The sequence below is a fragment of the Lottia gigantea genome (genome assembly GCF_000327385.1).
Source record: "Lottia gigantea unplaced genomic scaffold LOTGIsca_173, whole genome shotgun sequence".
NCBI lineage: Eukaryota > Metazoa > Mollusca > Gastropoda > Lottiidae > Lottia > Lottia gigantea.
The window spans coordinates 192,960-209,615 of record NW_008708187.1 but is presented as its reverse complement, the minus strand read 5'-3'; the positions used below and the strand labels follow the sequence as shown (position 1 = coordinate 209,615).

At 35.7% G+C, this 16,656-nt stretch overlaps 1 protein-coding gene across 1 annotated transcript; it reads right to left on the bottom strand.

Moving 5' to 3' along the window:
• Nucleotides 1-1,326: 1,326 nt before the first annotated feature.
• On the bottom strand, nucleotides 1,327-13,516 carry LOTGIDRAFT_142042 (hypothetical protein; the record flags this gene model as incomplete). The annotated part of the gene is made up of 24 exons (XM_009051891.1): nucleotides 1,327-1,445; nucleotides 2,094-2,262; nucleotides 2,538-3,194; nucleotides 3,385-3,583; nucleotides 3,775-3,846; nucleotides 4,139-4,210; nucleotides 4,611-4,682; nucleotides 4,996-5,067; nucleotides 5,384-5,455; nucleotides 5,910-5,981; nucleotides 6,503-6,577; nucleotides 7,049-7,163; nucleotides 7,578-7,700; nucleotides 8,129-8,251; nucleotides 8,472-8,600; nucleotides 8,961-9,068; nucleotides 9,287-9,436; nucleotides 9,838-9,981; nucleotides 10,301-10,408; nucleotides 10,762-10,872; nucleotides 11,059-11,181; nucleotides 11,615-11,731; nucleotides 12,047-12,154; nucleotides 13,348-13,516. Coding segments are annotated over 24 exons (3,279 nt in total), but the record flags the coding sequence as incomplete, so codon positions are not given.
• Between the last annotated feature and the right edge of the window lie 3,140 nt (nucleotides 13,517-16,656).

Genomic DNA, 16,656 nt, shown 5'->3' with positions numbered 1-16,656 from the left:
TTGTACAGTTGGGGTCTAACAACGGCCCCTCTTAAACATTGTCAAATTAACCTGATGACCTCTAATTTGAATAAGACTGTAAAAGAATTAGATGACTATGTCCATAGTAAAACATTAAACATTTTGAGCAATTTTCAAACACTTTGTAAGTAAATTATACAAAAAAAGATCGTTTCAAATCATTCACAAAATACTAATTTGTAATTTTATATATATATATATATATATATACTTTTTTTAAAGTTGGGTTCCCTTATTTTCATTGATGAAAATGAAAATGCTAATACTTATATGAATAGAGAGTAGAGGTGTCCTTATGACTTGGAAAAATACCAGTTTGTCTCACATGTCCATAATTAATTCATAATTAGCTAAATTCGAAGAGAATTACCAGCAGAATTCCAATGAGTGACCGATCAAGAAAGGTCAAAAAGTATTTTTTTGTTTATCCAGACTGTACATACAAGGACATTTATGATTGGTTAAAATTATATTAAACACAACTGAATTGACCTCCAAAATCGAAGAACTCTTCGGTCAAATCAGATTGGTGTTTTTGAGTCGTTCAAAATTCAACATTAACAAAGCTAACAACTATTTTCATAAAGCTAACAACTGTTTTCATAAAGCTAACAAGAATGTTTCACATAAGAATAAACAATAGTTTTGTTGAGCACTTTTACACGTAACCGGTTTAAGCTAACAATGAATGGTTCAACTAACAAGAACCAGTTTTGGTTCAATCAAACAAAACACACAAATGTTAACCTAATTCAGGTTCACACACATCATAAAGCACAAGCTAGAACAAGTACCGGTTAACAAAACACATCTCCAGCCAGTCTAGGTTAACAAAACACATCTTCCAACCAGTTTAGGTTGCACAAGCTAGAGGACTGTCACTAATTCTAGTTAACAAAACACATCTTCCAACCAGTTTTGGTTGATTAAAACACAACAACTGTTTATTATTCAGATTAACACAATCTTAGAGATCACTGAATGAGGTTGGCCAAACTGAGTTAGATTTACACACATTATTCATCAACCATTTTGGGATGATGCCCATAAAGCCAAGGTTCACTGATAACAAAACACATCTCCAAACCAGTGCAGGTTAACAAATCACATGTTCAAACCAGCCCAGGTTGCACAAAACACATGTCCAACTAGTCCAGGATAACAAAACACATGTCCATCAAGTCTAAGTTAACAAAACACATGTCCATCCAGTCCAGGTTGCAAAAACACATTACGACCAGTGTAAGTTAACAAAACACATGTCCAACCAGTTTGGGTTTATTGAACCAGTTTCAGTGGTGAATTCTAGAACTCTGATTGCTCAGAATGTGAATGAACTGGAGATCTATCCATTGTTCGCATTTTAATAAGGTCCATATGTCTATATTGTTTCCTGTCGTAGCCAGTGTTGGAAGTTCTTTCCTCTGAAACGAAACAGGAAGTAGAATTAGCGTAACTAAGGAAGTGGAATTAGCGTAACTAAGGAAGTAGAATTGGCTAAAAATGCCAGCTGAATTAGTGCAATAAAGACAGAAGTTTTCTAAATTTATTATGTGTATCAGGGACACTGATAGCATCAATTTGCACCATTCCAATTTTCAATCAGACGTCTGTGGTTCCTGCACTCCTACTCAAACTAAATGTTTGATGATGTCACTAATCGCAAAATATGCTTTATCAAATAAGGCCCTTCGTGATTAATGACGTCACCAAATATTCTAAAGTTCTACAGCCTTCACATGGTCTGCTATCTTCACATTGTCAAGCTATTACGAACTTCGTCTTATACCTTGACTACAAGAGCCACCTTTTTAACGGAATGCAGCAATTTGATTGGATTGTGCACTAGCCAATCAGAGCCCTAGATATACTATAACCAAATGGCTCATTGTTTGGCTGTTTACATACAATCAAATTGTTGCATTTACAACCTTCCATGATACAAGACAGGTGATAATTGCAGTCAAGGTATAAGATTAAGTTTGTAATAGCTTGACATTGTAAAGATGTGCATCTGCGTGATTTTTCGACCATCAGTGGATGAGGTGGCATCAAACAATGACAGTACTCACCCATAAAAGTATGTTTGGTTTCCTGAGTGAAGGAATTCATAAAAGATTTTCTAAATCTGTAAGCTCTGTGTCGTACATTACCTAAAAAAGGTGCTGTGGAGATAGTGTACAGGACTGGATTGATGGCAGAGTTCAATGGCAGGACAAATACTGCTACCCAAGCATATACCTGTAAGGTCAAAAGGGTAAAATGTTAGAAAGTGGTATTAACCTTAAAGAGATTGTAAGGAGGTTTTCTAAATTTTTTATGTGTATCAGGGACACCGATAGCATCAATTTGCATCATTACAATTTTCAGTCAGATGTCTGTGGTTCAGAAAACATTCTCTGATTGGTCAATCCTTGTTTTCCTTTGGTATCATTCCAAAATAAGGTGATGACATCATAATGATTTTGGGACCTCAAGTATGATTTTTAAGTCCACAAAATTGTCATACTACTTACATTTTGTGGTATGCTAGCTCCACCTAGTGATGCATACCCTAGTAGAATAATCGGCACCCAACAGAAAAAATCTGTCATGACGATCATAGTCATTCTTCTAGCCATGGCAGCATCGGTCTTGGTCTCCGTGGCACGGACAGCACTCCGTGTACGCTTGGCAACCGTGAACATCCAAAAATAGGACAAAAATATTAGCAGAAACGAAATGAAATTGACCACTAAGAAAATAGCTACTGAGTATTCCCATCCAGGAGGATGATCAGGGGTGATGTGGAACGCCAAACAGACACCAGAACGTCCATAGAAATTGGTAAAATAGTCCAGACCAATGAGTGGCAGTACCGACAGACACAACACCACCAACCAAACCCCCAGCATGACCAGAAACGACTCCTTTAAACTCAATCTCCGCATTTTTAACGGGAAGATGATACAGATTAATCTATCCAAGGTGATGACAGTCAAGGTAAACACGGAGAGTTCACTGGAAAGAGTTGACAGGAATCCGGCAAAGCGACATAAATCGCTGTTCCTCCAGGCCTTGTCGTGGACGATGTAGACCCCCCTGTAGTACGAATCTACCACTGCCACTATCAGTAAGTAAATTCCCATGAAGAAGTCACCAATGGCTAAGTTGGTGATGAGGAACGAATGCACCTGAAAAAAAATGGACAGCATTAATTGTTAAGGATTTTTGGAAATTTTTTATTTGTAAATACAAAATTATCTTCTCAATGTCAAGCTATTATGATGTTTGTCTCACACCTTGACTGCAATAGCCACTATTCGTGTAACAGCCAATCAAAGTCTACAATAGAAAATAGTGAAGAAGCCAAGCGGTTTTTACCTTGCCACCTCTGAGATCACGAGCACGCCAACCAATGACCAGTAAGTTTCCGAAGCCTGCCACCATACCCAATATCCAAATTGAGATACGTAGAATGTAGTTGGACATGAGGTCTTCACATGATGAGAATTCATTGGGTTCTGGGTAACATTGGTCTACGTCGGTTGCTAAGCAACAAAATCTGTACTCATCTGTATGTCTGAAATATTGAACAAAATGAAACAAATCTCTCAGAAAGCGGTGCTGAGTTTTGTCAAAGAAAAATTTGTGAACCCTCAGAAAGAGGTGCTGTGTTTTTTATTAACTTTTATTTTTAATATAGCCACTTCAATAAGGGTCTAACGACAGCCCTCTTGAACATTTGTCTAATTAGTGGTGTTAAAAACTTACAAAGTTCTAAGGTTGGGTATACCATGGAAAACATTCTCTTCTATTAGGTTGATAGCATTATGGGATAGATCCCTGAAAAAAAAAAATGATCGTAAAACATAAGCTTACTAATGCTCCATTTCCAACTGTTAGGGACCTTTGACTTGCATTGTCGTCAAAAACCGCAGCTACTTTTAGACGGACGTCTGTGGTTCCTTCAATTCCACTCAAATTAAGCGTTAAATGACATCACAATTTCAAAAACTGCTAAAAATATTTAGGGGCTTTGGTGACGTCAGTAAACACCTAAGTGATTTGCAGGAACCACAGACATCTGATATGAAAATTGAAATGGTGTAAATTGATGGTTAAATGGTTAACTTACAGAAGGTAGAGTTTGGTTAACCCATTAAAGGCACCATCTGATACATATTCTATGTGGTTATTTGACAAATTTCTGAAGAAAAAAAAATTATTACATATACCATATACCACTTTTACTGACAATGGATAAGACAAGAGACATCTTAAAGAGATTGTAAAGAGGTTTTCTAAATTTTTATGTGTATGGGACACTGATAGCATCAATTTACATCATTCTAATTTTCAATCAGACGTCTGTGGTTCCTGAAATTCCACTAAAACTAAGTGTTTGATGATGTCACTAATCTTAAAATATGTTTTATCACATAAGTCCTTCGCAATTAGTGATGTTATAAAATCCTTTTAAGTGGAATTGCAGGAACCACAGACGTCTGATTGAAAATTAGAATGATGTAAATTGATGCTATCAGTGTCCCTGATATAAATTTTTTTTAGAAACCCCACAAATTATAATGAAAATAACCCAAACTTACAAATTATATACGTTTCTAAGACCATTGAAGGCGTTTTGTGGAATTATATTTATATCTTGATTACTTAGATCTCTGAAAATATTCAAAACAAAATTTAATACCCAGTTTTCTCCCTGTCAGTGATGTAGGTAAGAGGGGCTGATATGGAAGAAGCGTCTAGTCGTTCAGATGGGTGTGCTACAGGCTGAGCATGTTTAAGATCCCTCTACTGTTGGAAATCGAAAAGAGAACAGGCTAATGCCGCTGTCTTTGGTTTTGGAAACCTTACAACAAACTAGAGATATTTTGAAACTGACTTTCCAACTTTAGGACAGAAAATAACTTACTGAACAGGAGAGGGTAGTTGATAATAAGAATATTCTCAACAATTGTGGATATTACTTACAATGTTCTGAGATGTGACAAGCCCACAAAAGAATCAGGATGAATATATCTTATTTTGTTTCCACTCAAAAATCTGCAAGAAAAATATAAAACCGGTCTCAATTTTTTTAAAAATTCTGATTTAATGAATATATAATATTAAGCTTCTGTTAGTTGTTTAAGCTCTGGACTGGGTTAAGCTTCAATGAAGTTATAACAAATATAAAGTTAACTTCAGCAAGCATGCTTGCGTGTTATGAATGTCAGCTCCTTTCTTGAGCTCTTATGACCAAGTTCATATAAGCTCAAAAGACTGTCAATTTCCTACTGCAGTTGTTCAATATTTTTAAGCTTTTATTAGCTTTTAATGATTGTGTCAGCTTTTAAGCTCATCTGACAGCTATACTTACAGTTGACGTAAATTTCCCAATCCTAAAAATGTTTCATTTCTTATCTCTGTTAGCACATTGTTGGCTAGGTTCCTACAATTATAAACAACAAAAAAACAACATCACACGTCTTGGAGAAAAAACCATGGTACCCTTAACAGATGGGACTATGGTTTGCTTTATCCAAATAGCTTTGTGAGGTGGCAGTGAATTTTAATGATTACATTAAATAATACTCTTTCTTTTGTGTTTCTTGTGTGTGTTCACATTACAAAACAAAACTGATATAGAAGCATGTTGATTGGTTGGTTTGGAAATCATGTGACACTTAGTAAGAGGTTTAGGAACATGGTTGATAGTTTCAGCCAGGGGCGTCTCCCAGGCCCGAGGGGGGTGGGGATGCATGGCCCTAAATAGGTCACAAATATATTGAGAAGACAAACTGTTCTTCAGCGACAGAAAAAGGAGGTGTCTTTGGTATTAAATTCAGTTTACAATGTAGCAATGGAATTCACTCGTGACTTTTTAAAAAAACAACCAAACTTACAATGTTGACAGTCGCCATAGTGATTTAAAACTATTCTCTGGTAAAAAATGGAGGTTGTTGTGACTCAAATCCCTGTAAAAAAGGCTCGATTAATAACATTTCAAATCTTGTTTGATAAAATGTAATAGAGGTGCTTTTAAAATGTAGAATGGAATACCAAAATTTGTTATTAGCCATGTGAACTCTCTGCACTGGATTATGAGTTGAGAAACCCAGTTGCTGGATTGAATCTGCTTAATGTAATAAAACTTTTGATTCCAGTGCCAGTACCTTTGACAATTTTCTTGTCCATCAAATAAGGATTTATGGCAAAGAGTTTGTTTATTTGGCATGTAAAATTTTCAAAGAGAGTTACTGATTAGGAGTGGGGAATCGAGTGTGAAAATTACTTACAAATAAGTCAGTCTTGTGAATTTATTAAAAGTATGGGCTGAGATATTTTTCAAGGATTTCTTTGATCAGGAGTGGGAAATCGAGTGTGAAAATTACTTACAAATAAGTGAGCCAAGTGAACTCGTGAAAAGTATGGGCTGAGATATTTTTGAAGGATTTCGTTGATCAGGAGTGGGGAATCGAGTGTGAAAATTACTTACAAATAAGTGAGTCTTGTGAACTCGTGAAAAGTATCAGCTGAAATTGAGGCGTTTAAATTGTTCCATGACAACCGGCTGCAAAAACAAAATGGCCGACATAAATTGGTAAGAAAAATTTGAATTAGAGAGCATCAATTTTGTTGCTTAAATATTTAAATATTGTTAATCCCCATATTAAACTTAGCTGTCCTGATGAGGGTTGTATATCTGAAACATGTGTCCCACGTTTGACAAAAAAACTGTTTTGCCCTTCAAGTTGTAAAATCAATGCCAAGAGGTTTGGCCAAGGACCAGCTAGTAGAAAGGATTCTTGTAAACCTTAGTTGTTATCCTTGTAAAATCAATACCAAGAAGTTTGACCAAAGAACAGCTGGTAGAAAGGACCCTTGTGAACCTAAGTTGTTATCCTTGTGAAAAATGTTACTGTCATTAATTTTTGTAAAGTGTATAGCCATTTAAAGTAGGTGCCCTCCAAAGAAATAAAGCTCTATTTTGCTCTGTTTCATTTCATTTCGTTTCGTCCCCAAGATACAACTGTTTACCTACAACTTGGTTAAGGTGTTGTCGATGAAAGACGGCAACTCTGTAAAGTTCTGATGTTCACAGTTCATTTCTTTGTCCATACAAATACATTTCTCATTTCTGTATGGACAGGCATATTCTAAAATTATAATGAAACAATCGTTTAGCTTTTTGGGACATTTCCTACAAATTTCTTAAAGGCACAGGTTCCCCATCCGTTGGATCAATCATACCTTAGTCTCAGAAACAGGAATTTTTTAGCTAAGTTAATCAGTAATAGTGTTCACAGCTCACTGTCGAAATTTGAGCCTTCAAATCCATGTGTGTCTAGAATTATCTGCTTTTGAAAATGATATTGAGATATTTTTGAAGAGATTTTGCCATTTTCGTACAGTTTTAGTACTTCTGAAGACTCAAATCAACCTCCCAAAATGCTGATAGTTGCCCTTTGATGTGTTGAATAGAAGAAAGGATTGATCAAATTGAGTTGCCCCAAGAAAAAACATGAAACATCTAGATCTGTGTTTAGTTGAATAAAGTATTGAATTCTTACCACAGAAATATTCATCCCAAAAAGTCATTTTACAATCTAAATTTCCATCACATTTCTGTTCTTTATCAATACAGTAGGAATTCCTACATTTAAACTCTGTAGCTTCCGAACACACATACTGAGCTAGAAAAATAGAAAACAAGTACATCAAATGCTAGTAGATGTCAAGTAAATCAAGTGCTAGTAGATGTCAAGTACATCAAATGCTAGTAGATGTCAAGGAAATCAAATAATTACGACAGTTTTGGAGATTTCAAGGAAATCAAATGCCAGTAGATGTCAAGAAAATCAATTACTTACAGCAGTTGAAGATATGTCAAGTAAATCAAATGCTAGTAGATGTCAAGTAAATCAAATGCTAGTACATGTCAAGGAAATCAAATACTTACAGCAGTTAAGTAGATGTCAAGTAAATGAAATGCCAGTAGATGTCAAGGAAATCAAATGCCATTAGATTTCAAGTAAATGAAATGCCAGTAGATGTCAAGTAAATCAAATGCCAATAGATGTCAAGTAAATCAAATGCCAGTAGATGTCAAGTAAATACTTACAGCAGTTGAGAAGATGTGAATTGTCTGAACAAATCGTGCGTCCCTTTTTCTTGCCACCATAACACAAGTTGTCTTGAGGTATACATTGTCCATTGGTACATTGAAATTCATCTGGTCTGCAGTCTCTATAAGCTGAAAGAGTGAATAGGTTATGCCTGGGTATGTGCTTTTGTGAGCTTATGGTCATATAGGACCTTTTTCTTGATAACAATGAAGTATTGTGGGGTAGTGAAACCGAAACAGGCTGAAATATTGCTCCATTTAGACTCCATGATAGACTGCAATTAAGTTCAGTAATAGATTTTTAAGAGGCCCTCAAACCAGGGCACCTTTAGTTACATACTTTCGTACTTACCACAAGCTAGCTCATCTGAGTTGTCAGGGCAGTCTCTCCAGTGATCACACCAGAAACTAATCTGGATACACTGTCCACTGTTACATCTATTATATCCTGGTAAACACTCTTCTTTATCTAGAAATAGTCAGTAGGCATGTGAACACTCTAAATTTTTGGGGAAAAAATACTCAATTCTTAAAGCACTATATAGAATAGTTTTGGGAACTTTTATCCAAGATAACTTGTTGACAACCCAGTTGTAGAGCATTGGCTGCCTCAACTAGTATTTTCGTGGATCTTTTTACGATAGGGATGTTGTCAAATGAGATATCTGATTGGTGCAAATGCAAAAACTAGAAAAACTCTTTACAATCCCTTTAAGCTGGCTCAAAGCAATTAGGTTAAAGAAAAGTATTGTCTGTTATATAGTTGACATACTCAAGAGGAAAGTGGTATCAGGTGTGCTGAAGAGAAGAGTTTGGAAGGAGTACCTACCACAATGAGCTTCGTCACTGCGATCAAAACAATCTGTTTTACCATCACACCGTTTATATCTTGGTATACATTGTTGATTTAAACAACGATATTCACCTTCTTTACATGCTTCAAAATCTTAAAATAAACACACATGAAACTGTAGAAATATTAAATCAGAACCTGAAACATGTTGTTACCCAGTTTCACGCTGTGTGATCTTCAGACAACTGACTTATTTCAGCCTGTGTCCCAACTGAAGTTTGACAAGTAGAGATCTTCAGACGGCTGACCTATTTCAGCCTGTGTCCCTTTTTACGTCTTTTTACAATCCCTTTAAATTTGACCTTTTTTGGACTCACCGCAATTCTGTTCGTCTTCTCCATTAACACAATCAGCATAGTAGTCACACCGAACATTTCCTGGTAAACATCGGCCCTCTGGACAGAGTACCGGGTCATCAAACTCTGACTTACTACAACCATTACTAATATCACCTACAGATAGACAGATTGAAGAAAAAGATTAATGGATGAATGAAGGAGACAAATTGATTGAAATGAAATGAATCAAGTTTAACGTCCTACTTTTCTGCACCATACAGTGTGCAATGAGGGAAATTTTTCCAGGCCAGCAGCATCAGTCTACTCCTTTTCTATTTCCGACTGTCGAGGGATCTTGATCATGCACAGCCTGTAGCACATGGGGCCTCAGTTTATTGTCCCATCTGAACGACTAGACGCTTTTTCCACGTCAGCCCCTCTTACCTGTATCAATGACAGGGGAAACCGGGTTGAATTTCATCAGATCATGCATGGCAAGTGAAGTTACCCACTAAAACGAAGGAAAAATATTTAGGGAACATATGTCTCTTGATCAGATAGTCCAGGAGTCTTACCACATAGATCTTCATCACCACCAGTATTGGAGTCCAAACAATCGTTGTTACCATCACAGACGTAGCGTTTATTGATACACCTTGGATACCTGGTACTTTTACACATATACTTCTCTCCTATAGTACATACTTCACCAGCTATCTCTGTAACAAGCAACGTCAAGATTAAAAACAACGTCAAGATTGGAAAAAACGTCGAGATTTGGCAAGACAATTGAAGATTTGGAAAACCCATTCTAAATTTGGAAAAACAATTCAAGATTCGTCCTTGACCAAACCTCATGGCATTGATCTTTCCTGGATTATCTGTACCCATTTACAGCTGGGTTGACTGGAATAATGAGGACAGATGGCTTATTCAGTCACCAGAATTTCACACACCAACTGAGATTAGAACCCACAACCAACATTTGTTTGGAGCAGCCAATTTTAACACCCTAGTCCTCAAAATGGCTGAACTTACTGCAGTAGTCTTCATCTTCACATTGTGTACAGTCGCAGACACCATCGCACTTGTTGGTCTTTCTGATACATTGATTGTTGTGGCATTTAAAATGATCAACCCTGCACTCTCCACCTGGAATACAAGGGCAACAACTCTTGTAGCCTTAGACAGAAAATCAGCAAAAAAAACTGAGATAAAAATGACAAATTACTGTAAAATTTGGAAATAATCTAAACCAATTATTGAAGGCTTTATCAATTCTTTTAATGTGGTTCACGGTTGTCATAGCAACCACACTGTATCATTTTTTTAGATGTGGTTCACGGTTGTCCTAGCAACTACTAACTTGCAGCTTGTTTGTAGGACTGTATGGCTTGAAAACAACTGAAACATCTGCTGAATGTGCTTAAGCTAAGAGTTGGCCCCCCTTAACCCTTGTCCAGTATATTACAGGCTTTTAACAATGAAAGTGTTAGAACGGAATGACTTACAGTTGGTTTGATCTTGGTGTGTGAAGGGACAATCTGGCCATTGGTCACAAACTAGAGTTTTATTCACATAGAAACCAAACGGACATCGGAAATGTTCATCTAAAACAGAAAACAACCATATTTTACAAGTATAATAACTAAGGTTCGCAGTTAAGGATCCTTTCTACCAGCTGGTCCTTGACTAAACCTCTTGGCATTGATCTTTCCTGGATTATCTGTACCCATTTACAGCTGGGTCAACTTCTTCACAATCCCTCTAAGACTAAGAAACTAAGCAGTGCTTACCACATATTTGAGCGTGCTCATCCGAGCCATCTATGCAATCTAACATGGTGTCACAGATATACGCCATTGGTATACATTCCTTATTATCACACCGGAACTCTGTTGATAAACACTGTCTCCTAGCTGTAAAATTAACAGAACATTCATTAGTGCTGGCACCATATATTGGTGAATCAATGTAACACCCCTATTTAAACCAGAAATAAACTAGCCCAACCTAACACCCCTTGACCTAAAGAATATAGACTATTCCAAGCAATACTCACTCCTCACTCACCTAATCAGGTCATTGACCTAGTGAAGTGAGTGATTTATGAATACCTACTCACTAGAGTGAGCTGATTTAGAGAAGAGCTCACCCCATTTTCAAGTTAAAATCCACATTTTCGAAAATTGATGAGTACTAGTGAACACTACTCACTAATCAGGTCATTGACCTAGTGAAGTGAGTGATTTATGAACATCTACTCACTAAAGTGAAAACCTTTTCACAATCCCTTTAATAAAGTGAGAAAAAATAGGGTGTAAAACTCCACTAATTTTAAACCAAACTTACCACAGCGTATTTCATCTGAATTGTCTCCACAATTATCCACAAAGTTACATTCCAGCTCTCGTGGAATACAGAAGTGGTTATCGCATTTATAGAAGTTGTCCGGGCAGACGAAGGTCTCTAGAAAAGAAGTTAAAAAAATCATGCATTGCTCAATGTCATAAATTTTCAAAAAATTACGGAAAAATCCAAATTGCATGCATTTTAAAGGGATAGGTGCACCATTTATTATTTTTTGAGGGGTGATTTGAGTTAGTTCTGGACACACATGGATTTGAAGGCTCAAATTTTGACGGTGATCTGTGAACACTCTTACTGATTGAGATTAAAGTATGATTGGTCAAAAAGAATGATGCAACTGTGTACATGTGTATGGGGGGAGGGGTGTCTCAGTGGTTTGTAGAGGGAGGGGTAGGGGGAGGGGGTCACCCTTACCACAAGATTCTTCGTCATTACCATCTTCACAATCATTGAAGGTATCACATCTTTTTATCAGATCAATACAGTGGGTATCATTACACTGGTATTCATTGGGTAGACAGCCTGAAATAGACAGTTTGTGGTCAGACATCTGTGGTTCCTGCAATTCCACCTAAACACTTTATGCTATCATTATCATCCTAGTTTCTATGACAATTGCAGGAATCACAGACGTCTGATTGAAAATTAGAATGGTGTAAATTGATGCTATCAGTGTCCCTGATACACATAAAGGAATTGCAGGAACCACAGACATTCGATTGAAAATTGGAATGGTGTAAATCGATGCTATCAGTGTCCCTGATACACATAAAAAATTTAAGAAAACCTCTTTACAATCCCTTTAAGAATATTTTTTTTTTGTTTTTCAGATGAAACCAAACAAAGTGGAGCTTCAGTCAAAAAAAACAAGTCCAAACCAGGTATGTTGAAAAGTTTAAAGATTTCCTATGATTGGCTGTATTCGCTGACATACAATCCAATCAAAAGATGCAGAATGGTATCAGGTGTTCCATCAGAAGTGACTTAAGTAATTGCCCTACCCAATGGTGGGTAAACTCAGTGAACAGGGGTGAGGAAATTGCTACAAGAATATTCTACGGCATTTACATTCTCATCTTAGTCCATGGGATGTAAACACGTTTCATAATTATATGCCATGCCAAAATTTGAATTTTTTTGTAACTTCAAAATTAGAGAGCTTAGTTCTATAAACTTCACTGCAGACATAATTTGATCATCAATTTTTTATGAAAAATTGTTATTTTACAAGCTGGAATTTGAAACCTATATTTTGATAATTTCAAAATGCAATTTGGATTTGGAACAGACATAATAATATTTGTTTTTCTTACGAAAATTAGATTTTTTTTTTAATAACTGCCAAAAAAAATTATTTTTTTGAAACAAATTTTGCAATTCAAGTTTCATTAAGTCTATAATATTCTTTAAAGGGATTGTAAAGAGGTTTTCTAAATTTTTCATGTGTATCAGGAACACTGATAGCATCAATTTACACCATTCCAATTTTCAATCAGACGTCTGTGGTTCCTGCAATTCCACTAAAACTAAGATGCTTGATGCTTGTATCACACAAGGCCCATTTCGATTAGTGACATCATAAAACACTTAGTTTTAGTGGAACTACAGGAACCACAGACGTTTGATTGAAAATTAGAATGGTGTAAATTGAAGTTATCAGTGTCCCTGATACACATAAAAATTTAGAAAACATTTTCACAATCCCCTTAACTTACCACAAATTTCCACACTTTCATCGCGACCATTTAAACAGTTGCTGACGCCATTGCAGACAAGAGACTTGTCAACACAGTCTAAACCGTTTACATCCGGTTCACATTCAAAACTGGTTTCCAGTTGACAAATACGCTGCTTCTCTGCCGCATCTTCTGGTAGATCAATTCCTGAAAATATAATGGAATGGTTCCTTAGAATGAGATACCAGAATAGTGGCTTTTCTGGAATAAAATACAGGTGTGATGGGTCCAAAAGATTTTTAAGGATGGAGCTCACAAGCAAGTCTTTCCCTATGTTTTTTGATTAAGAATTGAAAATGGTAAGTTAAAGGTGGGATAGCCTATATTTAAAAAAAAAGTTGGATATTTCATTTCATTTCCTTGAAAGGGCTAACAGTTATAGAAAAGTAGGATGCAAAATTCATTCCATTTCATTTCATTTCATTTCTTTGGTTTAGAAAAGTAGGAGATTTACTCCATTTCATTTCATTTCTTTGGTTTAGAAAAGTAGGAGATTTACTCCATTTCATTTCATTTTCTTTGGTGCAGAAAAGTAGGAGATTTACTCCATTTCATTTCATTTCTTTGGTTTAGAAAAGTAGGAGATTTACTCCATTTCATTTCATTTCTTTGGTTTAGAAAAGTAGAAGATAAACTCCATTTCATTTCATTTCTTTGGTGCAGAAAAGTAGGAGATAAACTCCATTTCATTTCATTTCTTTGGTGCAGAAAAGTAGGAGATTAACTCCATTTCATTTCATTTCTTTGGTACAGAAAAGTAGGAGATTAACTCCATTTCATTTCATTTCTTTGGTGCAGAAAAGTAGGAGATAAACTCTGTTTTATTTCATTTCTTTGGTACAGAAAAGTAGGAGATTAACTCCATTTCATTTCATTTCTTTGACAAAACTTAAGTACACGTATTGACTTGCAATTTAATTTTTTCCAATGTTGTCTTAGCTCTCAAAAAAGAAATATTTTAAACTCATTAAAAAGTGAAGTAGTTAAAGACTGCCTGAAAACTCTCGCTGGTGCCGATGCCAAAAGTCAAAGAGGTCTTCCCAATCAATTTTTGTTCTCAGAAATTTCTCTGCAGTATGGGAAAAATCTATCGTGTGTCAATATTTTCTGCGGAATAATTCATTAATTAAGGTTCGTTAAGGATCTTTTAATTATTTACTTTTCATTTCCAATTCGTTACCAGAAAAATTCAATTTTTGTGTCGTATTTTGAATTTTGAGCATTTAAAGTTGGATTGGTACCATTTTCTTTTGAAAAAGATAAGTTAACTATTATTTCTAAAGTCCTATGTATCTGTGGCTTTGGCAGGTTTCCCCCAGTGTACACTGCATGGCATTGTCTGTCTTTTTCTTATAGTCTTCTTGGACATCTACCTTGATAAAAACTGCTGGAGGAATCATCAATTTTTCATTTCAAAAAAGTTGTAAAAGTAAAAAAGAATTAGTCCTAGCAAAATTTCCCTCATTGCACAAAGTTCAAGGCTTTCCTCAACGGAATGTAGATCGTTCAACTCTAGAAAAATAACATCAAAGACAGAAATTTAAAAAAAAATCTACAAATTACGTTGAAATTTAAGTGGCTCTAATTTGTAGCTTCTACTTCCGTTCACGTCTGTATAATTGATGGTTTGTTTTGCCTTTCAGCTTTTTAAATTATCGGTTAGTTTGTTTTTGATGTCGGGGCTATCAACCAATCAGACACTGATTAGCTTGTGTGATACGTCGTCTGTCTCTATCGACCTAATAACAAGGGAGATAATTGGTGTTGACAATAAGCTTGTCACTCACATGGTGACCAACTTTTCTTGAACTTAATGACGCTGAATGGATTGTCGTCTGCTAGAGACTTTTCTTGTTGCCAAGGAATTTAGCGCTGTGGGTTTGAAACCCAAGGTAACTGAATGGATTGTCGTCTGCTAGAGAATTTCCTTGTTGGTAGGCAATTTAGCGCTGTGGGTTTAAAATTTAAAATCTCTAGGTGATCTCTGATAGGGAATTTAGCGCTGTGGGTTTGAAACTGAATAGATTGTCGTCTGCTAAGAACTTTTCTTGTTGTTAGGTAATTTGGCGCTGTGGGTTTGAAACTCTCATTTATCTCTGTCAATCACATAGTGACCAACATTTCTCGAACTTAATGCACTGAGTGGATTGTCATCTGCTAGTGAATTTTTGTAATGTGCTACCAACTTTTCTTGTTGCTAGGGAAACTGGCGCTGTGGATTTAAAACTCTTGGTAATGACAAGTTATGTAATTGGTGTTGACAACATGCTTGTCAATCACTTGGTGACCAAGTTTCCTGTCTAAGTTCCCTCATTGCACACTGTGCTCTTCATCTAGAGCAGAAGTAAAGAACTAAAAAGTCCTTGTTCGATTGACTCGGCAATGCCTTAGAGCTATAGACGGGAGTATGGAATGGTATCATAAAAAATGTTCGTTGGAAACGAATGCCTGTGATTAGTTGTCTAGGTCCCTATTCCGTGAAATACAAATTATGTGTTGGATAAGTCAAAATGATGGAGGTAAGGTTGGTTGCCGGGGGCGACTAGACGTCCATAACAATTGACCAAAACATAAATTCGAATCAATTTTTCCTAACATTTGAAAATTATATGGTAAAAAAGAAATTTTCTAAGTGTGGAGAAAACCAAATTATTGTCTTGAAATGACAGATAAATGGCACTGGAACAGTCTGGAAGGTATCTTGAATGTCAAATGGTTCCAACATTTCAGTCTCTTTGATTTATGATGCCATGGTGCCAAAATAAAGTGTGATATTTGATATTTGAATGGTCTGTAGCACAGTGACATGACATCATTTAATAAAATGAAGTTATCACACAAAATATCTTAAATCATTTCCTTAAGAAATTGCAGAGATTGTCTCTTTAAATTCATTTTATAAAATTGAACAGATCTAACCTCTTTAAAAAAAGAACAGAACCATTTCGTTAAAAAATATTTGCAGATTGCCTCTTTAAAATATCTCACAAAATTTATTGAAAATTAATGCCTCTTTAAAATATCTAAAAAAAAATTTATTGAAACAAAATTAACAAAAGCTTCTATTATTGCATTGATAAAATTTGCAGACCTAGCCTATTTAAAGTATCTCAAAGAAATTTTATTGAAAAGTTCTGTCTTTTAACAAAAGCTCATATCATTTTAGTGGATAAATTTGCAGACCTAGTCTCTTTAAGACTGGCTATAAATTGTCTTGCAGGAACTAAAAGCTAAGTGAGAAATAAGAGGCATTATTAATGATTTCCTGAATTTGTCTTTAAGAGTTCC